At 41.3% G+C, this 25,568-nt stretch overlaps 1 protein-coding gene across 2 annotated transcripts in view; it reads right to left on the reverse strand.

Annotated features, from left to right (window-relative positions):
* Positions 1-3,984: 3,984 nt before the first annotated feature.
* MPZL1 (myelin protein zero like 1) overlaps positions 3,985-25,568 on the reverse strand; it is a 78,716-nt gene continuing 57,132 nt past the window's right edge. For both annotated transcript variants that reach the window (XM_043450114.1, XM_043450105.1), the window contains exons 3-6: positions 23,423-23,636; positions 22,360-22,492; positions 19,801-19,903; positions 3,985-6,520 (exon numbers count right to left, since the gene is read on the reverse strand). In XM_043450114.1, the coding sequence (XP_043306049.1) occupies positions 6,419-6,520; positions 19,801-19,903; positions 22,360-22,492; positions 23,423-23,636 (552 nt within the window). In that variant the 3' untranslated portion in view covers positions 3,985-6,418. The remainder of the gene's footprint in view (positions 6,521-19,800; positions 19,904-22,359; positions 22,493-23,422; positions 23,637-25,568) is intronic.

The raw sequence follows: 25,568 nt of genomic DNA on the forward strand, positions 1-25,568 counted from the left end.
ATTATCCATTCTGTATAAACTAGTGAGCTAACCCCGAACCTCCCTCCATCTCTCCCTGACTCCTCCTCCTCCTTGGCAACGACATGTCTGCTCTCCGCAAGCCTGTTTGTGTTTTGTACATACGCTCACTTGTGTCATATTTTAGATTCCATATGTAAGTGGTATCATATGGTATTTGTCTTTTTCTGACTTCACTTAGTATGATAATATCTAGGTTTATTCATGTTGCTGTAAATGGCATTATTTCATTCATTTTTATGGCTGAGTAGTATTCCATTGTGTATTTGTACCACATCTTTATCCGTTCATCTGTCAAGGGACATTCACGTTGTTTCCATGTTTGGCTATTATGAATAGTGCTGCTATGAACATAAGGATGAATGCATCTTTTAAAATTATAGTTTCATCTGGGTATATGCCCAGGAGTGAGATTGCTGGATCATAAGGCAACTCTGTTTTTAGTTATTTGAGGAACCTCCATATTGTTTTCCATAGTGGCTGCACAGATTTATGTTGCCCCCAACAGTGTGAGAGGGTTCCCTTTTCTCCATACTCTCTCCAGAATTTTTTATCTGTAGTCTTTTTAATGAAGGCCATTCTGACTGATGTGAGGTGGTATCTTGTAGTTTTGATCTGTACTTCTCTATGAAGAGTTGACTCACTGGAAAAGACCCTGATGCTGGGAAAGATTGAGGGCAGGAGAAGGGGGTGACAGAGGATGAGATGGCTGGATGGCATCATCGACACAACGGACATGAGTTTGAGCAAACTCCAGGAAACAGTGAAGGACAGGGAAGCCTGGCATGCTGCAGTCCATGGGGTTGCAAAGATTTAGATACAACTTAGCAACAGAACAACAATTAGCAATATTGAGTATTTTTTCATGTACCTATTGGCCATCTATATGTCTTCTTTGGCATTACCAACTCAATGGACATGAGTTTGAGCAAACTGTGGAAGATAGTGAAGGACAGGGAAGCCTGGCATGCTGCAGTCCATGGGGTCGCAAAGAGTTGAACACAACTCAGTGACTGAACAAGAACCAAAAAAGGCCAAAAAGCGGACAGTGGTCCAATTCCTGGAAATCCCTACCCCTTCCCCAAAATAGTTGGAATAATCCTCCCACTCATTAGCCTATGAAAATACCCAATCCTATAAAAACTGACAACACTGTACCCTGGGGTTTCTCCTCTTCTGAGATGGCCCATACTGTGTCTGTGGAGTGTGTATCTCCCTGAATAAACATTGCTTCATTTTACTATGGTTCACTCTTTAATTATTTCCTTCCAGTGCAGGAGATGTGGGTTTGACCTCTGGGTCTGGAATATCCCCTGGAAAAGGGAATGGCTACCCACTCCAGTATTCTTGCCTGGAGAATCCCATGGACAGAGGAGCCTGGCTGGCTACAGTCCAGGTAGTTTTAGAGTCAGACATGCCTTAGCAACTGAGCACAGTATGTCTTCTTTGGAGAAATGTCTATTTAGGTCTTCTGTCCATTTTTCAAATGGGTTGTTCTTTGTTGTTGAGTTGTATGAGTTCTTTGTATATTTTGGATATTAAGCCCTTGTTGGTCACATAGTTTGCAAATATTTTCTCCCATTCTGTAGGTTGTCTTTCAGTTTTATTTATGGTTTCCTTTGTTGTGCAAAAGCTTGTTAGTTTGATCAGGTCCCATTTGTTTGTTTTTATTTCTTCTGCCTTGGGAGACTGACTTAAAAAAACTTTGGTATGATTTGTGTCAGAATGATTTGCTTATGTTCTAAGTTTTATGGTGTCCTGTTTTTAAGTCTTTAAGCCATTTTGAGTTCATTTTTGTGTATGGCGTGAGAGTATTCTAACTTCATTTATTTACATGCAACTGTCCAATTTTCCCAACACTACTTGCTAAAGAGACTGTCCTTTTCCCATTGTATATTCTTGCCTCCTTTGTCAAAGATTAATTGACTGTAGGTGTGTGGGTTTATTTCTGGGATCCATATTCTGTTCCATTTATTCATATGTCTATTTTTGTGCCAAAACCATGCTGTTTTGATTACTGTAGCTTTGTAGTAGTGTCTGAAATCTGGGAGGGTTACGACTCCTGCTGCTTTGTTCTTTTCCCTCAGGATTGCTTTGGCAGTTCTGGGTCTTTCATGGCCCCATAAAAAGTTTAGGATTCTTTGCTCTAGTTTTGTGAAAAATGTCATGGGTAATTTGATAGGGATTGCATTTGTCTTCCTTATTTCATGTGTGGCCTTGCTGCACAGCCTGTAGGATCTTAGTTCCCTGACCAGGGGTGAAAAACTCCCAACCCGGCAGTTGAAGCACTAAGTCTTAACTACTGGACCACCAGAGAAGTACTGTTATTCAAAACTAATTTACCCTTTGCCCCACCTTTCTTTGGGAACCATAAGTTTGCTTTCTATGTCTACTTCTGCTTTATAAATAAGTTCATTTGTATCATTTTTTAAGATTCCATATATAAGTGGTATTATAGTTTTACCTGACTTACTTCACTTAGTAATGATAATCTCTATGTCAATCCATGTTACTGCAAATGGCATTTTATCATTCATTTTTATGGCTGGCTAGTATTCCATTGTATATTTGTACCACATCTTCATCCATTCATCTGTCAGTAGACATTTAGGCCACTTCCATGAACTGGCTCTTGGGACTAACACTGCAATGAACATTAGGGTGCATGTACTGTTTTTAATTAGTTTTCACCTTTTGCAGATATATGGCCAGGAGCAGAGTTGCTGGATCATGGATATGATTTTAGATTTTTAAGGAACCCCCATACGGTTCACCATAGTGGCTGCACCAATTTATGTTCCCATCAACAGTGTAGAAGGGTTCCCTTTTCTCCATGCCTGCTCCAGCATTTATTATTTGTAGACTTTTTGATGATGGCCATTCTGACTGGTGTGAGGTGATACCTCATTGCAGTTTTGATTTTCATTTCTCTAATAATTAACAATGTTGAGCATCTTTTCATGTGCTTGTTGGCTATCAGTATGTCTTATTCGGAGAAACGTCTACTTAAGTTGTGCCCATTTTTGGATTAGTTTTTTTAAAAAATATATTTATCTATGTGAGATGTTTATATATATTAGAAATTAAGCCCTGTCAGTCGCATCTTTGCAAATGTTTCCTCCTATTCCATAGGTTGTCTTTTTGTTTTGTTTATAGTAACCTTTGTTGTGCAAAAGCTTGTAAGTTTGGTTAGGTCCAATTAGTTTATTTTTGTTTTTGATTGTATTATTCTTGGAGATGTATCCAAAAAAATACTGCTGTAAAACACTGACTTTATCTTTCTAAAAGTGAGTTTGAGATTGCAACTAGCACTGACTCATAGTGCTAAACAGGGCAAGAAATTCTTGGCATACAGAAAGTATTACTATCTAATAGCTATTATTACCACCATGTCACCTTCTCCCACCTCTATGTGGCAAGATCCTTGAGAAGCTGTGTGTTCCTCATGCTTAGCACAGTGCCTGGCATATGACAGGATATACATTTGTTGAATAGATAAATCCATCTATCCATCATCCATCAACATTTACTGAGCAACTGCTAATTGCCAGATAATGTGCTACACACTAAAGATGGAACCGTGAACAAAATTCTGGGCTCAATTCTGGGCTCGCAGTGCGTATGTTCTGGTAGGGAAAACAGATCAGCACGTGTGTGGTTTGACAGAAAAACAGCAGGGTTAAGGGGCTTAGAGAGAGCCAGGGGTGGGTGACGTTGTTTTTTTACATATCACAGAAGGTCTCTCTGAGAAGGTGATATGTGAGCAGACACTTAAAGGAAGTGAAGGAGCAAACCACACAAATGTGCAGAACGTGTATGCTAGGCTGAAGGTGCAAAGGGCCTGAGATAGGCATATGGGTGCTATTTCTGAAGGAGAAGCCTGTGTGGCTGGAGAGAGATTAAATTAAGGAAAGGGCTTTGATCTCTTCTTCACTTGATCTAAACTGAGCACACAACACAATCCAGTAATTGAAAAAGATGTATTAAAATATTCACAAAAGTACAACAATTGAAAAAGAGAAATTAATGAACAGGAGGGGTTTTTTACCTGGCTGAATACAGTTCCACTGAAAAACTACAGAGAGCTTGAAATGTAAATGTCAAGTAATCCCTTGTAGGTACCCCCTTACAAGAACCACGTGCAGTCTTGAGAGGCCTCATTCTGCCAAGAATCAGACATGAAAAGGACAGTCCTGCCATCTGGATGCAGCCCCACTATTGTCGTCTGTGTCCAGGAATGAGGATGTTGGGACACAGGAGAAAGGGCCAAAAGATTCACAGGAGGTGGTATGAGGAGTTTCAGAAAAACCCCCAACCCTGAAGTGCTCCAGCCCAGGGTGAGCAGCTCCCCGCAGACTGGTCAGTCACAGACCCAGAGCAGGAGGCCGGGACCCTTGCTGGTGGAGGTGGGGAGAGGAGGCCCATAGCTGTGTTAGCAGCTGCTGCTCTGGGTGGGAGCTTCACAAACACGCAGAAAAACAGGGCTCTTGCTCTCAGGAGGTGTTAGGAATGTTCTATACATAGTAGATTCATTGGACCTGCTGAGAAAGGAGGAAAAGGAGAATCCCCTTTTCTCTGTAAAAAAAAACAGTGACTAAGAAAATTACACACATCAATGCATACACTTGGTCTCTCCACAACGTATTTTCTTCTTCCTTGAAATCTTGGGTGGCTGTACAATTCTCACAGTGGGGGGGTGCTCACCAAGAGTGTCCTCATCCTGGCAGCCTGAAGAATGCTGACATCTGAATGCCCGCATCCCTCCCCCGCTGCCCCAGCTCCCCACTACACAAAAAGGTCTCCTAAAGGTTCTGGAGTTTTCTCTGTGGAGGCAGAGAAGCCCCAGGGTACACTTTGCAGAACTGCTCAGGGCGAGTGTTCATCATTCCTCTTCTGCATGGGGCCTGTGGGCACAAGAGGGGGACATGCAGCCCAGCCAAAAGGTTTTCCTCCCACGTGCAACACACACAGACAAACCAGGTTCAGAGCCGGCAGGTGTGTGTGATGGCAAAACTCAGTCCTGCTGACGTATGTATCAACAGAACGTAAGTTGGAGCACCATGGAATTAACAACAGATAGTCTCTCGGAAAATACAAGATCGTAATATATCATACACTTTTTCTCTGTGTAACCACCTCCTAGACATCTTTAAATCTAAATTATTCTTTACTTCCTTAGAACTTGGCCTTCAAAGTCTCTCAGAAAGAGAACAGTTCAGTTCAGTTCAGTCGCTCAAAGAGAACACGACAGGAAGAAAAAAGGAAGCAGCTCTTAGGCGACCTCAAGCTAAATGAGATGAAAACTAACATTACCGGTCACACCCACTTACCCCAGTGTGTTCTGGGACAGTATTCCTCCTGGAACTGTGAGCTTTCAATTTTAAATGGAAAAAATTCTTTATAAATCTAACTGCCTTGAAGCTATTATTATAGGAGCCAGGCTGCTGGAAGCATGACTGAAGCTTTATAAAGATTCTCTAGAGAGAGCTCTGCCATCCTAGAGACTGGCAATCTAATTATTCCATTCCTGCCTACTTAGAAGGAAATGAAATTCTGCTCCTTCAGCTACATGGGGACTTGTTACAAGCACAAAGGACTTCAGCAAAGAATATACCATACCTTTTGTTCTCCCAACAGTACAGTTCTCCTCAAGCCTCTCCTGATTCTCTATTTCAATTATGTATTGATTATGGTATGGATCTAGAAGTACCTGGAAAGAAATGACTTCTGGCATTGATCCTTTGCTATTCTTGCTATGATGAATCCACAAATTGAGATGATATGCTACAGAGTGTACTTTTATAGTCTACACAACACTGAAAGCAGAAAACTGCCCTGGTATTTCAGAGAGGAAAATAGCAACAAAAATCACAAGTGGCATAGCAAATGGATGCTTTCTAAAAACAACTGCCAAATAGGCGATATTTCCTGGGCTAAAGGTCATCCTGAACATGCTTCCATCATAGCATCTCCACTCTGCAACTACAATACACACAAAAGTGGGTTAAGCCCTTATATTAAAAGGCCATGTCTATTAGAATACTAAAAGATCTGCTACTTTCCCCATTAAGGCAAACCACATCTAAATGATGGTGATAGGAATGTGTCTGAATTTTCTCAACTGTAAATGACCCTGAAGGGAAGTACAAAAACAGCAAGACAATTTATACATACGTAGACTCATACCGTCTCTTCATCATGCAACACTGGCTCCTTGCATTAGGAAGATTAAATAGAACATTTATACATATCCTTTATACACATCTTTTTCTCCCTCTATGACTAAACATGTGCTTCTCCGTGTTCCGGTTTCCAAGGCCACACACAGTTATGGGCTACATTTTCTGCACAAGAGTCCAGTTTGGATTTGTTTATTGCTTAGGATGTGATCACGGTCTTCTCAGTTTTTCCGAATGTCTGCGTACACCACAGACTCTGACTTGTTAATCCTGTCACTGTGATGTCCGCCAGAGTGGTCTAGTTGCGCATATATGACTGGGCCCTGGAGAAGAGAAGCAGAATTAGAGGTACGGAAAAACCCGTGGCCTTGTGAGGTGCAGGGGCAGAAGCCATGATTAAAGTGATATTGTTAGGGTTTCAGAGCAACAGGTCCTCCCTTTTGAATGTCTTCAGGAACATATGTTCCTTCTTAGGAACAGAATGTCCAGGACTGACTTTATAAGACTGGGTATACTCGGTAACTGTTCAAGATGGTACACAGAGATTTGTTACACTATTCTGTCTACTTTTGCATTTGTTTTAAAACATCTGTAACAATATAATATTCCTTCTCAAGAGTTACCCTTAAATACCTGTCACAGAATTCCTCAACTCTTGTAACTGGGATCAGGGTCTCAAGGACAAATATGGGCACTTCTGCCAACCCAAGACCCACTGAAATCATGACTTTAAGAATGATACAAGAAGTCAACGTATGCAGTGCCACTCGAAAATACAATCAATTTGAACTGATCATTTTATACAAATACATACTTAAAAAAAACTTCCTATATTCTTCCCCATACCTACTTATAGTGTGACTCTTTTAGTCTAATTATAACCAAAAAAAACATTGCTTCTTTGATATCTAAGATCAGGTAAGCATTTTTACTGCTTAAAAATTTAAAATAACCCCAAAGCCACATCTACAGACTTAACAAGAAAACGCCCTAGATGGTCTAGAAGAGGTCCTCCTCTCACCCTCAGCAGTAAGGAAGAGGGCTGGCAGGGTCCCCCCAGGACAGCAAGATTGCCTGGGGCACAGCGAGTCCTGACTCTTGGGAGGACCAAAGGTTCATGTATCAGACAGTTGGCTTTATGTCACAACCCTTAAGAGTCCCTTCCAACACAGAGGTTCTAAAACTGTAAACAACAACAACTACCACAAAATAGCCTTCTTTAGGGGTAAAAAGAAGTTTAATGGAACCCAAAGGCAATTGTCCCAATCCAGGGAATTTCTCCTTGAATAGTCTACTACTGCGCTTAAGTTTTCAATTTTGAAGTCGTAAGATCAGTAGCCAAAAGCATGTTGTTTAAAATAAACACTCTTGAAACTTCTATATGAATCTAGAATGGTAGATACACGACATATGCATTTGGCGAAATGCACAGAAATGTACAACACAAAGAGTGAACCGTAATATAAACCATGGACTTTAGTTAATTATAAAGTTTTCTATACTAATTCATCAACTGTAACAAATGTACCACAACAATCCAAGTTGTTCATAATCAGGGAAACTTTGGAGAGGAAGGAGTACATAGGACCGCTTTACTTTCTGCTAGATTTTTCTGTAGACTTAACACTGCTCTAAGAAATAAAGTCTACTTTATAAGAAAAAACTGAATAAAATAAAATAAACATCCTCACTCGCTTCTAGAGAAGGGATAAACTGAGCTGTGCAATGGTGTACCTAAAAGAAGAGTTACAAAATAACACCCAAGGGCTAGACCCATTTGAACTCTGGCAGATCTGCCTTCTGAGCTTCTTGAGCATGGTGGTAGCACTGGTGAGCAGTAGCCTTGTGGCCTCAGGCCAGGCATATTTTTAACCCCCCAAGCATTAGTGTCTTTATCTCTAACATGGCACTAGACGTAGTATTATATTTCTTAAGACTGTTGTAAGAATTAGATGATATCTACAAGTAAAACTTAAGCAATGTCTGACAGCATTCAAAATACATTAATCATTTTTACCATGAACATACTGCTATACATATAGACTTAAAAGTATACCAACATTACCAATCAAGTAAATCAAGCAAAGTCACTTTGTTTTTGGTCAGTGTGTGATACTTTCATGGCTGTCATGGGTAATGCAACAGATCATGCTGTTAACACCGAATCAAAGTGAAACCCTCTATACTCATCTCAGAAAGCTGCAAGTTAAATGTGATTCTAAAAAATAAAAAGTTAAAACAAACAAACAAGTGTTGTTCAAGTCATTATTTAAGGTGGTTTATTACATGGCAAAAGGTAACCTGTCCACTGTGTGAGTGGGAAAGAGAGAAAACAGAGGAAGCAACAAAGGAAAATAACAGAATAATCTCTGAATCAGTCAGTAAATATTAAGAAACTAGGAAGGTCTTTCATGTGAGACAGTATAGTCTTTCACGGCACGAGAACTCGACAGTTTGTCGAAAGGAACTGGGAAAACACTGAAGGATAAGAGGAGCCCCTTACCACTGACGGGTTTAGTTTCTTCAAATTGCTCCCTGATGTCCTCATTCTTTTCCCCTTCAGGCCAGTGTCTTTGTTAAATGCCTAGAACAGTCCCCAGCAGACTGCAGGTGTTGGATGAAGGATGAAATAATGAATCTAGAGGAATTCTCACCAGAATTGGGATTGGGAATCTGCCAATGAATGTAGCTCAATTTTGAATAGCTCTCTAAAGTCTGGTCTGAGGGAGATTTGGAAGCTGATGGTACCCTGAGTCTCTGTGGAACATGACTCAGGACTTTGACAAGAAGTCAACGGTCTTCTTTGGCCAAGACCATTGAGGACTTCAGGAGGGGCCAGTGAACCAAGAACTTGGAAATGTACCTGCTATATCGCTAAAACATTCACTTTGGGGTGTTTAAGAGTTAGAATAATATCAACAATAACACCTATGCTAACCTAGCTGTTTTTACTGTACTATACATCCTGACACTCACCCTTCCTCATCCTCTACCTTTTTTTTTTTTTGGTGCTGCCACAAAGAATTACAACAACCAAGTGAAAAATCACTCCATACGTATATATTTTCCTCAACTATTTATTATTATTATACTAGTAATCCTTACTACTAAAAATGTTTCAAAAACATTTTTTAAAAATTTTAGTTCCAGTTAGAAATGAAATTATCCCTGGACACTACCTGCATGAAATTTATTTTAATATAAAAACACACCGGTGACAGAGTAGGGAGAACCTCCGGGAAGAAAGGGTTATGGAAGAGCAAGGAGACCTATCTCTAAACACATATTAATTTCTTAGAAGTTATTATGTCCTGAATTACACTCTCCATAGCCTCTGCAGCCCTTTAGAATCTGAATCTGGTCCTTCAGGCATTAGAGGAATCAACCTTGACACCCTAACACAGATATCAAGATTTGCTTTAACCACATGCTCACTGACTGTTCACAAAACACATTTTCAGTATTTATTTCATATCACCAAATACAGATGTGAAACAGTGTGTGTTGTGACATTCTTTGAGATAAATGAAACTAGCTATCAAAACAAAGTTGAAAAGAACTGGATATAGGCAGGACAGAATAAGTATATGTCTTAAGAGCCACACAGAACTGGGTCTAATACCAGTTCTGGCCATAGCTACTGACCTTGAGCAAGTGACTAAACCTAGCTCAGCCTTGGTTCCCTCACAAGTGAAATAGGGATAGTGAAGGAACTTAACTCATGGGACCGGTGTGAGAACTAAATGAGACAATACATGTGTTGTACTTCTGGAGACATTACATATCTATGGACTAAAGTTGACAAAAACATAACTGTTCCACTCACTGTCCTCCAAAAATACTTGCCCACCCCCCCCACCTTTTTTTGGGTTGGGCCATGTGATATGTGGGCTCTTAGTTCCCCAACCAGGGATCAAACCTGTGACCTCTGCAGTAGAAGCTTAAGATCCTAACCACTGGACTGCTAGGGAATTCCCACTTGCCTTTTGTATACAAAGCATTAATTGTTTCCAGAAAAGGATCTAGAAAACCAACTGCCCCAAAGATGTACACACAAAGATCATTTGAAATCAATGTCATTCAAAACTAAGCTTTACAAAGAACAATACTCCAAACTCTTTAAGTAGTGCCCACCTGACACCCTTCCCAACCCAATTGCCTACTTTGTTTGCGGGAGGAGTCCCCTCTGCCTTTTATTTTTTTAATTAATTTGGAAACCAACTGTATTTTTGGCTGTGCTGAGTCTTCATTGCTAGGAGCAGGCTTTTTCCAGCTGCAGTGAGCAGGGGCTGTTTGATAGCTGCGGGAGGGGGATTCTCTCTGTGGGGGCTTCTCCAGGGGCGCGGGTCCCAGTGGTCACGGCTGGCGGGCCCCAGAGTGCAGGCTCAGTCGTGGCACAAGGGCTAGTGACTCTGTGGTATGTGGGATCTTCTCGGACCAGGGATTGAACCTGCGTCCCCTGTATCGGAAAGTGGTCTCTTAACCGCGGGACCACCAGGGAAGGCCAACAGCCCTAATTGGCTCTGGTGTTCACTCCCTTCACTCAGGTAATTTGACTCCACCCTCTCCTGCCCCTGGGGCTTCCCTCGTGCCTCAGCTGGTAAAGAATCTGCCTACAGTGCGGGAGCCCCAGGTTCAATCTCTGGGTTCAATGCCTGGGTTGGGAAGATCCTCTGGAGAAGGCAACGGCTACCCACTCCAGTACTCTTGCCTGGAGAATTCCATGGACTGTATAGTGGCAAAGAGTCAGACAGGATTGAGCGACTTTCACTTTCACCTCTCCTGCCCGCAGGGGTAAAGTCAGTTATAACTGCTGCCCCCTTGCAGAAGACTGGCAAGAGGCATCAGTATGTGACCCGCTCTGGCCAAGGGAACTAGGAGAAGTTTTCTGGGGGGCTTCTGGTAATTTTCCTCCATAATAAAAACCACCTGGGAGGAGATTCAGCTCTTCCTACAAGGTGCCTTTTTTTGTGAGCTGCCTCAAAGCATGGCAGTCATTCTGAGGTTGAGGGAAGGAGCCTGAGAACAAAGACAATATGCCCAGAGGATGAAAGAATAAGATGGAAAGAACTTGAGTCTTAAGGACACTACTGGACCACTAAACTAATGAACACAGAGGTACCCTGCTTTGGGGTCTCTTGTGAGTTAACAAATCTCTTACTGTTAAAGGTATTTTTAGTCAGGTCTTCTGTTAATAATCTTCTAATTATAACAAAAAATAGTGGCCAAAGACAGATGAGTAAAATAGCACCCTGCCTGGCTATTATGTTTTCATCTTTTGTAAATTTCCTTCCTAGAGCACTAGTATTGTTTCTCTTTTGATAAAATAACATGGAATTATTTATTCACTCAAATAGTAATGACTAATGCTATTAGACTCTCAGATGATGCCTGCAGGTAGAAAATGGATCAAGGAACATGTCTTGATAGAACCACTGGAAGAAAGTACTAAGGGATAGTTTGCAAACATTCCTGCCGTGTGTCCATTTCCCACATCTGACTGCAGTGCGTGGGCAGTGACTGCCTAAACCTGTCCTTGTAAGGCACAGTGCACCATGTTGCTTGTATGTGTGTGTGTGTAAGTCGCTCAGTCGTGTCTGACTCTTTGCAACCCCATGGGAAGCCTCCCAGGCTCCTCTGTCCATGTAATTCTCCAGGCAAGAATACTGGAGTGGGCAGCCTTTCCCTTCTCAGGGGATCTTCCCGACCCAGCGATTGAACCCCGGTCTCCTGTGTTGCAGGTGGATTCTCTACTGTCTGAGCCACCACGGAAGTCCACAGTGTACCATGAACCTTTATAATTAGCAAAGGAAAAATGAGAAGGTCTTTAGACGTCAACTTGCCCTAACCCATTATTTAATGAGAAGGTGTTTAGACATCAACTTGCCCTGACCCATTATTTCAAAGATTAAGGGAACAAATGCTGAAGTTAAATAATTCCCTGCAAGCTTACACCATTAGCTGGACCCAAGAGTCAATACTAGTTTGTAACACATGACTAACCCTTAAAACACTAAGATGTCTATCTAATAAATATGAAGATTTTCTCAAGGTTGTTTGTTAGGATGTACACATAAATAAATTCTCCATATCATGGAAAACCTTGAAGATGATCTCAACAACCCAGGAGCCTCTGAGGTTCTGTAGGGCAGGGACTGGATGATAATCATCCCTGTGTTTCTCATGTTCAGCTAACACTGCATATACGCTGAGCACTTAGATGTGTGTGGAAGTGATACATACAATGGAAAGATCAGGTTGTCAAAACAACTGCTACGTTTGGTTATGCTCAATTTATAAAAAGTATTTAATCTCATCAATTCCCTAATGAGATGAACATATTAAGTCAAGCCAGTTTTCTCCAAACAGAAACCTCTTCTGCTTCAGTCTAAACAATTGGAAGATAGAATATCAAAAGGATTCTGGTGAGAACAACTTCCATAAAACCCTCTGGTGCTCAGACAGAGAGGTATTTCTGTCACACATACCGAGGGTGCCATATGCTGGTGAGTAAGAACACCCACCAGCACCTCTGGTGCTTAGGAATTTTATGGAGTATTTGAAGCAAATGTTTTAACCCCAGGATAGCAGCTCTTGTTTTAAGGTGACCACTGAATGAGAACCTAAATAAAACAAAAATTGGAAGATAAATCTGCAAGGAAATCACAGTTCCAAGTCTCATGTTGACTGGCAAAGGCTTTATAAGTTCCAGAATCAGGTTAAGGCAGAAAATATCTTTAACAAGTTGTACAACTGTAAAATAAAAGATATATTATGACTTGATTAAAAATGACCAAGTAAGACAAAGGGTACTCCAGGTAATGTCACTGAACAGAAACCCTGATTTGCAACATGTTCAGCATTATGCGAACCAAGAACTTCCAGATGTCCAGGCTGGGTTTAGAAAAGGAAGAGAAACTAGAGATCAAATTGCCAACGTTCACTGGATTATAGAGAAAGCAAGGGAATTTCCGAAAACAACTATCTCTGTTTCATCAACTACGCTAAAGCCTTTGACTGTGTGGATCATGACAAACTGTGGAAAGCTCTCAGAGAGATGGGAGTCCCAGACCATCTTACGCGTCTCCTGAGAAACCTGCATGCAGGTCAAGAAGCAACAGTTAGAACCCTGAATGAAACAACTGATTGGTTCAAGATCGAGAAAGGAGTCGACAGGGCTGTCTGCTGTCACCCTGTCTGTTTAACCTAAACACGGAGCACATCATGAAAAATGCTGGGCTGGGTGAGTTACAAGCCGGAATCAAGATAGGCGGGAGAAACACCAACAATCTCAGATATGCGGATAATACCACCCTAATGGCAGAAAGGGAAGAGGAACTAGAGAGCCTCTTGATGAGGGTGAAGGAGAAGAGTGAAAGAGTCAGCTGAAGACTAAATATTAAAAACACTAAGATCATTGCATCCGGCCCCATTACTGCATGGCAAACAGAAGGGGAAAAAGTGGAAGTAGTGACAGATTTCCTCTTCTCGGGCTCCAAAATCACTGCAGATGCTGACTGCAGTCATGAATTCAGAAAATGATTGCTTTTTGGCAGGAAAGCGATAACAAACCTAGACAGTGTGTTGAAAAGCAGAGACATTACTCTGTTGACAAAGGTCTGTATAGTCAAGGCTATGGTCTTCCCAGTGGTCATGTGTGGTTGTGAGAGTTGGACCATAAAAGAGGCAGAGCACCAAAGAATTGATGCCTTCAAACTGTGGTGCTGGAGAAGACTCCTGGACAGCAAGGAGATCAAACCAGTCAATCTTAAGGGAGATCAACCCTGAATATTCACTGGAAGGACTAATGCTAAAGCTGAAGCTCCAGTAGTTTGGTCATCTGATGAACATAGATGACTCATTGGAAAAGACCCTGATGCTGGGAAAGATTGAGGGCAGAAGGAGAAGAGGGCATCAGAGGATGAGACGGCTGGATGGCATCACCAGTGCAATGAACATGAACTTGGGCAAACTCTGGGATATGGTGATGGACAGGGAGGCCTGACGTGCTGCAGTCCATGGGGTCACAAAGAGTTAGACACGACTGGGCGACTGAACACCAGCAACAATGAGAGAGAAGAGGCCTTCAGGGACCTGCACTGAGCACAAAGAAAATCACCTGGGAATCAAACTGTGGGGAGCACTGAGGCTTTCCTCTCAAAACTGACCTGAGGTCCTACTGCAAACACTGAACAATGATAGTACAGATTGACACAGTGCGCGAACTGCTTCCCACTAACCTCCAGAAAATGCCAGAGTCAGGACTGGGCAGAACCCTGGGAGCTTACTCACAGGAGAGCTGAGCCTGGCTCTGATTCAGGACAGCAAGCACAGCAGGGTGGGGTCTTGATGCTGAAAGCAGGGCAGGCAAGAAATGGCAGCCCACTCCAGTACTCCTGCCTGGAGAATTCCAGGGACAAAGGAGGCTGCTGGGCTATAGTCTATGGTCTCGCAGAGTCGGACACCACTGAGCGACTAACACTTTCATTTTTAAGTCCACTTCCTGAGTGCCTTCACTATGAACAGACAGCCAAGGATCATTGGGCAGTTGAGGAAAGCTTTTAACATGAAGACAAAATTTGTATGAGAAAAAAGGGAATTCGAAAGAAACAATAACAGAAGAAAACATTTTTTAAAAAATTACATAAAACAAGAAAAAATTATACAGAGGGATAAGACAATGTATTCATGAAAACAAGTAGGGGCTATTAGAATCTGAGAATAAGTAATAGTTCTTGAAAATTAAGAGGAAGATAACAGAAATTAAATATTTAATAAAAGCTGGAAGATAAAGTTGTAGAAATTTTCTAGAAGAAAATTGCAAAGCAGAAAAAATAAGAAAGAACTGCTCTAGGAAATGATCCAATTCTTAACAGGAATTTCCAAAACAGAGAATAGGAAAATGGAGGAGGAAATTTTCCAAAGAATAATGGAAGACCGTATCCTAACTGAAGGACATAGCTTCCAGATTGAAAGAGCCCATTGAGTAGCCAGTATAAAGTATGAAAAAAATCCCACAATTTTATAAAATTTCAGAACACAAGGGATTAAAAAAAGACTCTAAGAGAAGGGGAATAAAACTGGCCCTACACAAAGGAGGAGGCATCAGAACAGTATCAACTTCTTGGCATTGGAAGCTAGAAAAACCAGCAATGCCTCAAAATGCTGAAGGAAAATGATTTCCAATCTGGAATCCTACCCAACCAGATTCTCAGTCAAGCTTGAGGGAGGAGAATAAAAACAATTTCAGACCTGCTGAAGACAAACATATTATTTTACAGTTTTGGAGGTTGAAAGTTTGAGATGGGTTTCACTGGGGTGAATCAAGGCATCAGTAGAGCTGTATTCTCCTAGGGGCTCCAGGGAGAATCTGCTTCCTTGCTTTCCCCAGCTTATGGGAGCTGCTTGCATTCCTTGGCTTGTGACCCCTTCCTTCATCTTCAAAGCCAGTAGAATAGTCTTCAAATCTCTGGCTTAGACCCTCCTGCTTCCCTTTGGTAAGGACCCTTCTGATTACATTTGGCCCACATGGATAACCCAGGAAAATCTCCCCATCTCAAGATCTGTAAGGTAAGGATCTTGACATGTCATGTAACATATCCCACAGGTTCCAGGGAATGGGCTGTGGACATCTTTTGGAGGTCATTATTCTGTTTACCATACAAAGCCTCAACATCTGTATCTGCTATGCATCCTTTCTCAAGAAGTTATGGAGGATATGCCCTACCACACTATGGGAATAAAGTAAAAAGGTGAGGATCTGAGGTCCAACAGAAGAGAGAGAAAGAAAATCTCTTGGGAGGGGAGGCCCAGGATGATTCCTACACAGCAGCCTAAAGCACAACAAAGCCAGAATATCTCAACAGGTATGTCTCCATGAATAAAATGAAACCAACAGAATATCTGATGTGTCTGAATGTGCTCAGAGTTTTTTGCCTGGAGAGTTTTTGAGATGGAGTGCATTAATAGATAAGCACTTAGAAAACTAAGCAAAGATAAACCAAAGTAAAGATGAGCTCTATGATAAACAACAACAACAAAAATGTACAAAAGACCAAATGTATGCAGTACAACAGTGACAAAAACAGGCATATGTAACAGTGAAAAACAACACCTAACCACATATCCATACTGGGAAGAAGCATGTGGCTGTGTATATACTGGAAAGTGTATGCTGGGAAGAAGGGCTTGCAGGGAGGGGCTAAACTCAGTAACAAAGTAGCTCAGAAATATGAAGATAAATATCAGTGGGAAAATGGCAAAAAGAGAAACTTCCCTGGTGGTACAGTGGACACAAATCCCCCTGCCAATGTAGAGAAGACGAGTTCGAGCCCTGGTCAGGGTAGATTCCACATGCCACAGAGCAACTGAGCCCAGCTACTGAGCGTACAATGCCCAGCCTGTGCTCTGCAACAAGAGAAGCCACCAAATAAGCAGCCCAGGCACCACAGCAAAGAGTAGCCCTTGCTTAAAACAGCCACGGCCAGAGAAAGCCCATGTGCAGCAACAAAGATCCAGCAAACGAAAAATAAGTGAGGAAATACACTACAAGAATGGAAAGTGTTTGGCTACTATTTCTTAAATTTTTTTTTTTTTTATACTTCCCTTTCCTTCTCAGCCTCCAATCAGGTTGCTTAATATTGTTTGCTAGCTTACTACTGTAGTTTTGTTCATGTCTCCCAGTTTTTCTTTCATGCTTTGCTTTGGTTAGTTTCAACTGCTTCTTCAAGTTTACTGAATTTTTCTTCCATAGTGTCTAATCTGTCATTTATGCCATCCAATGTTTTTTTCATTTTTAGAAGTTTCTTCCATTTTGGTCTTTTTTATATTTCTATTTCTCTCCATATTATGTTAAGGTTTCCCTTACAACCTTAAATTTATTTTTAAGATTTATCATATTTATTTTAAGGCCCTTGTCTATGAATTCTATCATCTATGTCACTTCTGGGTTTGCTTCTATTGGTTCACTTTTCTCTTGACTATATGTTTTATATTCCTCCTTCTTTGTATGCTTGGTAATTTTTGACTGATATCAGACATTGTGAAATTTTTTTTAACTTAATTTTTTTTTAACACCAAAACCTTTTGTATTGGGGTGGGCTTCTCAGGTGGTGCCAGTGGCAAAGAACCCACCTGCCAATGCAGGAGACATAAGAGATGCAGGTCTGATCCCTGGGTTGGGAAGGTCCCCTGGAGGAGGGCATCTAAACCCACTCCAGTATTCGTGCCCAGAGAATCCCAGGGACAGAGCAACCTGATGGGCCACAGTCCGTAGGGCTGCAAAGAGTCAGACGCGACTGAAGGGATGGAGCACACAAACAGCCAATCAGACATTGTGAGGTTTTCGATAGCAGGTGTTGGATTTTGATTTTTGGTTTGGTTTCTCTTTTTAAAAACTTGAAGCATAGTTAATTTACAATACTGTGTTAATTTCAAGAGTACAGCAAAGTGATCCAGCTACACACACACACACATATATGTACACATACACTTTTTCCTATATATACTTATTTATATATATATATATACACACACACACACACACACACACACACACACTTTTTAGATTCTCGGATTTTGCTATATTGTTGTTAAGACTGGATTTTGTGCTGGCATGCACCTAAATTACTTTTAGATTAGTTTGATTCTTTAAATGCTTCATTTATATGGTGGGTCCATAGCATCCATAATCTGGTGCTGATTTAGTCCCATTACCCCCAAGGCTCAGTGGTAAAGAATCTTCTGCCAATGCAAGAGACATGGGTTCAATCCCTGGGTCGGGAAGATTCCCCGGAGAAGGAAGTGACAACCCACTCCAGTATTTTTTTTTTTCCCCTACTCCAGTATTCTTGCCTTGGAAATCCCATGGACAGAGGAGCCTAGAGGGCTATAGTCCATGGCATCACAAAGAGTTGGATGCAATTTATCCAACTAACGTATGACCATTCTGGGAACTCCAACCAATACCCTGTACATAATGAGTTCTCTCCATTCTGGCTTCTGAGAACACAACTATTTCCAGACCTGGATAAGTTTCAGGGCACTGTACAACCTACTGCTTTTGAGGCAGTTCTTCCTCTGGCCACCAGGACGTCTCGCCCATGCATCCACAAATCTGTCTTTAGCAAAGGCTCAAGGGGACCCACCCCAGATCCTGACGCTGCTTCTCTCTGCACTGTTTCTCCTTTTCTGGTACGGTGCCTCATGAATCCTAGCCACCTTGGCCTCCCCTAACTCTGATTTCTGTCTCCTCGGCTCAGTGAGACAACTGAGCCATTTCTATTTCCCCTCAGAACTGCAGTCTGGAAAACGCCTTGAGGAGTAAGCCGGGACGATCACAGGGCTGCCCTTTACTCCCTTCTCTCGGGAATCATGGTACCGAACAACCTATTTTCCAGTGTATAGAATTCATTCTTTCTTCCCCCTACCCCCAGTTTGTTTTCAATAGGAGAACAACTTTTACAGCATTTCAAGGGCAGAAGAAAAAGTTTCCAGGGCTTCTCTAAGTATAATGTCTACCTGTAACTTTATTTATTTATGCCTTTATTCACAACCTTATTCCCATTCACAATCCAAATGAGTGAATCAGGTATCCGAGGTATCCTGCGTAAACTGAGAGAGAGACAGAAAGACACATAGATAAAAAGAATGAGAGAGATGAACAGACAGACTAGGATTAGGTAAGGTTCTGATGCTGTGAAAGAATATATGCTGCCTAGAAATCTAATGTTCGAGCCCCAATTCTGTCGCTAACTTCTCTGTGCATTTAATGATTTAACATCACAACGCCTCAGTGTCCTCACCACATATGACAACTGTAGATGAAGACTGTGGGGTAATTCTTCCACAAAACACTGTTATTCTTTTCTTTACTTCCTCTTAAATCCATCCACCCCACTACATCCCTAATCCCTCCTCCTCAGAGCAGAGTTATAACTGGCCACATTCCTTCTAACACTTTCTATCCCAGAAGAACAGAATCAGTACTAAGCTCTGCCACAATTTCTGCCATGCCACAATTATAGTTATATCAGCATGGACAAAACACAGTATTAACCACAATGCTAGATTCCATGCTAAGTTCCAAATAAAAGCTATTTCTTCTCTGTACTTTCTACAAAAAGTAGAAACCAGACTTTCCTTGTTCATTAAGGCTACTAATTATTTAAGTAACTGTTTACTTTCTATTTCTTCTAAAGAATTCATACAAAATAACTTTTCTGTTTTATTATCAATACCCAAATCAACTTACTCCTGTGAATTCCATGGCTTAAGGTACATCTCAATGTAGAATCTAGTTCACTAGCTTGAATTCTTTTGAGCAATTAGGGAAGAAGTGTTTACATCTGACAGTCATCTCCCAATTTTGCTTGAGCCAATCTGTTAGTGGTGGTTTGGTGGAAACCTTTACTCAAGTCAGATTCTTTTCCACATTCTTTCTTGTGTTCCTCCTAAACCAACCCCTACATTCTTCTCTGCTTCTCTTGCTCTTTCTGTTTCACTCTCTCACAGCTTAGGATCATTCTTTTCCGCATCCCAGAACACGACACAACGCCAAACTGCAGAGCATGGTACAGGGCACAGAACCGCAATCAGCTGTTACCTGGTGAGATCCAGAAGGCGGGCTCTTTACTAGACCCTCTGTGTCAGGGGGAGACTTCCGTGAAACCTGCTTAACTGGTGACACATTCTCTGATGTATTGCAGCTGATAAGTTGGCAATTTGGAGAACAAATGTAAAAAAAGAAAAAAATTAAAATGGAAACATAAAATATAGAAATGCAAGTGATGACAAGATGAAGTAGCAGATATATAAAAACAAAACTCAACAAAACAATGAGTATCAAAACAATCACATTTCTTGAAACTAATTTTTATCCCTGACACTAATTCTTCCCAGTCAGTGATGCTACTCCAGGGGGGGTACAGAAACCAATGTGAGATGACCACTTTGCCCCAGTTTACAACGACACCTGCTGAATGGGATTCTGGCTGTAGTACATGTTTATCCTTTGGCTGCTTTGGCTTTTTCCCCTGCTATCAATCCTCCTTTGGCATACAGGTTTAAAGGAGCAAGCTATACCTTCTTGATAGCAATTTGTTTTTGTGATCATCAAAGGCAAACCTCTTCTGGATGTGCTTCCAAAATGACAGATACAGATCCAGGCTTGTAGTCTTGGCTCATCTCATACCTTCGATTCCTTGGGTCCCCCATTGTTTGTTTCCCCACCAAATTCCACAACCAAACCAAAGAAAATCCAGGAAGTCATGGATGATAAGAAACTATGGAATGCCACATCGCATGGGCTGAACTTTTTCAGGGGCACAGGGGGTTTTCAACAGCAAGGCCTATCTCATAAATAAACCAGGGAGAATTGATGTCAAGAGGTAACTCATTACAGATTCCTTGATGGGATGTGTTTTCAGCAGAGCTTAAATCCTTTATGATGTACTTTTAAAAAAATCTTAGAAGTATGGAGAGAATCACTTAAAGTGTCGTTACTAAGAGCAAATCATACAAAGCATTCTGCAAACTGTGCTTTCTCTGAACTGGGAGGCTATACACCCCAAACCAAAATGGTTTGCGTATTCTAACACAAAGAAGGTCTAACTCAGTAATAATACAATTCAAGTATTAAAAAAAAAACTAACACACACACACACACACAGGCATCTTACATGAAGAACATATATGTTCAGATGACCATAAAACCTGACAACCCAATTTCACTGGGATGGTACACTCAACATGTTTCTAATACAGACACAGGACATCTTTGTGGACAAACTATGATAGCTGTGGGGTTAGCTCAGAGATAGATGGTTAGTTGTCAACAAGGGAGATGGGCTGAACACACACAGAGGAATATTAACAGCAACAGCCAGTGTGATTGGTTACCATGTGTCTAGTGGGAGTGGAAGAGGAGACCCAGCCCTGTTATAGTCCCAATGTGTCCTCTATGTCAGCTTTTCTTAAGAAGTGGAAGATAAGCAGGATCTGATCTTGGCACACCAAGGTAGAAAAGGCAGGGGAGGAGGGAAAAAAAAACAAGTAAGAAGAATAGCAGCATTCATGATGCCATGCAAGTTCTAAGGCACACTTTTCTGTGCTTTCATTAACCCAAAAGCATGGACTACAGATTGGCATGTCACCACCTGGATTAGTTTCATGTTGAAAACCAATGTTCCAGTTCTATTTCATTATAAATTACTCCCCATGCAAGGGAGCGAGTATAGTCAGCAAAACAGAAACATTCCAAGCAAGTGATATCTGAATTTGAACACTCAAACTCCTTAAAACACAGCACTCCTAAAAAGTAAAGCAGCAGAGTCCGGAGAGAGAGGTCTCTACCATCCACCAGCCAAGGAGTTCAGGGCATGCAACCCTCTCAGATCGCAGTCCCTTCGTGCACTTGGGACACAGCTTGTGCTCCATCAGCTGAAACCCAGCTTCACTCTCAGTCTTACCACACAAGTTCTACAGAGCTTATATGGGCTAGCTGTCCAGCTGGAGTGGCAAGAAGAGAGGGTCCTTCAATTAGACACGCATCCTCTGCTCAAATGTGTTCTCTTTGAGAAGCCACAAACAAAAAGAAAGTATACATTTCTTTACTGCTGGTATATTTTGGTGTTCAACTCTTACCACCCGCCTTGGATGAGTCTAGCCATGCATTCAAGAACAATCAAAGTCATAAACTATTTATAAAACTACAAACAGGGAAAGTCCTGCATCATCACATCAGGTAGGAGTCATTTACCAGCACACTCTTCCCAGGTATTATTATGATTATTACATTTACCTAATTGAAAAGAAGAACCTTGTAAGATTATTACCAAGAGATCCAATTAAGCTCATAATGGAGAAAGATATCTGTGGCTTAATAATACTAATTTCAGAGTGGAAGGTACTCAGACAGCAGTCCACTTCACCAAACCTAAGAAAGAAACTGAAGCAGATGCTAGCATCATATCCCATGTTTAACGGCAGTCCATTGATCTCTGCTTGCCCACACCAAAACACCTTCTAAGGAGACAGCTCAGTTCCGACGTGAACGTTAACAGTAGCTAATTCTTCACCATTCTTTTTCCATACAACATATAGAAGTTTTCACATATTTTGACTTCTTCCCTCCAACTTTCCCCTCGAAAGCAGAGCTTCTTACCCAGCGTAATCCCGTTTAGAGTTTCTCCTTCTATAGAGGGCAGCCAGAATCATGGTGATAAGCAGAGTGAGACCTAGGACCACGGCAGTAACTATACCCACCACTACCCAAACTGGAAATGCGGGCAAAATCTCTAGAGAGAAAGAACAACAAAATAGGTTTAAGGTACATCGCTATGGAGAGAACAAATGAAATTGTATTAAGTTAATAAACAAGTGTCTTCCTTTAGCAATTACAACACACTCTTTTGTTATCCAAATTATGATATCCTAATACCTAACTGGTGACATATGAACATTAACTGATAAAGAATGAGCTTCAGAACTAAACAAACTTATATATATAATCCCTCTCAATGCTCTAACTCAAAGAAAAGTTGGGTATGTGAATTTACCTCAATCTATTCTCCAACAAAGCAGACTTTGTCTCAAAATGAGATCCAGAACCTGCATTTCCTGGCTTATTCTCCAAAAAAACGTGAAGAAATAGCTATACTGTTTCTGCCAATGTTAAAGCTTTCTCCTGGAGAATATTGTGTGTGTGAAGTCGCTCAGTCGTGTCCAACTCTTTGCGACCCCATGGACTGCAGCCTACCAGGCTCCTCCGTCCATGGGATTTTCCAGGCAAGAGTATTGGAGTGGGTTGCCATTTCCTTCTCCAGAGGATCTTCCCCACCCAGGGATCAAACCCAGGTCTCCCGCATTGTAGGCAGATGCTTTACCATCTGAGCCACCAGGGAAGTCAGAATATTAAAACAAGACTAATCTCCTTTCCCACTACCCACCACATGTAACTATAATGAATCTGGCCTTACTTCTAACTAACAATGAAAAACTCATACTCCTGGAATGTGATCCATATGCTCCAGACAGCAGGTATATAAATGCAGAAATTGAACACTCCAGTTGGAATGAGTTCCCTGACCCCCACGGATGTTTCATAGAGCCACAGTCCATGGAAACAGGGATCATAACTGTATGGCAGAAATACCCCTTTCAAACACATCCGAAACATAACTCTTGAGGGGACTGTATCACTACCACAAAAATATTCAAGGAAGTACCTTTCTCTACAACATAGAGCCTAATGTGTCCTGGCTGGACAACAATGTCAGGAGGGTTTTTGACATCACAGATGTAGGTGCCATTGTGTATAAACTGCATATTTTCTATGTTGATTGATGCATCTTTCTTGTCAAGGTCTCCAGCCCAGCTGATTCTGTCCTTAAATGGTGGATAATTCCCAGCATACACTTGCCCTTGGGAGTAGTGGAAAAACTGCAATTAGAAAAAAAGAACACATGAGCTATTCTCAAAGGCAGAAGTTCTAAACTCTAGCATAGGCATACTGTGAAGGGTTCTTTTTAAAAAAGACTTCATTTGAGGAGCTCCAATCAAGATTGTGGAGGAAGGACATGGAAAAAAGACTGTATCCAGAAAGAAATGTCACATCATCAAGATGTGATGAAAAAAGAAATGCCAAATCTCAAGCAATGGAACCCAAGCCAGACAGGGGTTTAGAAATCATGGAGCCCAACCTTTTTTCAGTTGAAGAAATAAACTTGTCCATTGTCTCTAATCCTCTCAATACTCCTGTGATATAGCAATTATCAGCCATATTTTTGTAAATAAGGAGATTGAGACTCAAAGCCATTTGCCCAAGGTCACAACGATAACAGGTGGTATATTCAAAGTCAGGACCAGCTGATTCTTCAAAGCCTGACGGACACCATGATTGAGCCCAGTGAATCCAAAAGTTTCAGCCTTCATTCACAAAGCTTACCATTAAGATACATGAAGGCATCAAGAAAAAGAAGCCAAAATATCACAGATCAGTTAATCTGGTGGGTTACCTGCCAGGGTCTAGCCCCAGCAGGATTCAGGGGAACCCTCAGGATGAACGGCGTCGGCGAGAGAGAAGACACGTGAGACTGGCCTTGATAGGGCCAAGTCTGCGAGGGAAAGAGAGAGAAAGAAAGAGAGAGGAGAGAGAGAGGGGAGAGAGAGAGAGAGTGAGAGAGAGAGAGAGACCAGACTAGGATGTGCAGCAGAGTCTGGCAGTCACTTTATTTCTCACCATCGCCTTTATACCCTAAGTTGGCACATTTCTAAGGGGCAGATAAGCATACAGTCTTAGTTTAACATTACATCAGCTTGTCCTTCACGAAACCAGGTGTGCTCTGTATATTTTTGTTTATGAGAGTCTTTTCCCATAGATTTTTTGTACATTATCTTCTGGCCTTGAGGTTAGCAGAAAACAGAAAAGTGGCAGTCTCATGGTATAGCAAGTTGTAACATAATAGAAATACAATCCTGTTGACATAAAAGTCAGTCTTTTTGCAGAAGTTCTCAGCTAAATTTATCTAAAAAGTTTAACACACAAAGACTCTGCGGCTCTGATGAGGCAGCCCCTGTTTAGCACTCTTGGTTAAAATTAACAATTATCTTATTGTTTTTACACTAGGGCTAAACTCTTATTTTTCTAGATCTCCAACTATATTAACAATAGTTTCCACTGCACAACCTCAGCTCATTAACATCAATCAAACGTTGATCTAATAACCACTTTTAAAAACAATATTTTTTGTATTCTCTAATAGGGCTTCCTCACCCCCCAAAGGGCTCTGTGCCTATTAGGGCCTTTTTTATGGTTAATCTCTACGTATAATATCTTTTGGCCTTCAGGCCTGTTGACAATGTATGGCTTGCACCTGGTGCAACTTTAAGCAACTTCAGTAGCCGATCCTGTCTTTTTTGTGGTTAATCTATTTTCTTTCTATTAGGTGTCATCTCCATGCGAACTAGATAGGATTACATTTTTTACAGAACAGAAATGCAAAGGACTTCAAAAACAGCAGATATGGCACAAAACAGGCTCTTAGTCTAAAAGTTAATTACCTGCAAGAAGTCACCAGCTAATCTCTATCTAAACTATTTTTTATTAGGCACATTTGTGGCTATAATATTTGTGGAGCTTTTCTCACCCTGCAGAGGGATCTATGCTTAATAGTTTCTTTTGTTAGCGTACTGTGCTTAGGATGTTTAGAACAATCATGAGCATTTTGTGCAATGAGAGCACACATTTATCAAACAAGCCAGAATGCCAGCAAAAGGGTTTGAATTGAAGCATTTCCTTCATCCCTGGCCCCTTCACAGGGTACCAGCATCCAGGAGATTTATCAATTAGCTTTTAAGTTGGTCTTTATTCAG

Source organism: Cervus canadensis, chromosome 2, assembly GCF_019320065.1.
Source record: "Cervus canadensis isolate Bull #8, Minnesota chromosome 2, ASM1932006v1, whole genome shotgun sequence".
NCBI classification, from domain to species: domain Eukaryota; kingdom Metazoa; phylum Chordata; class Mammalia; order Artiodactyla; family Cervidae; genus Cervus; species Cervus canadensis.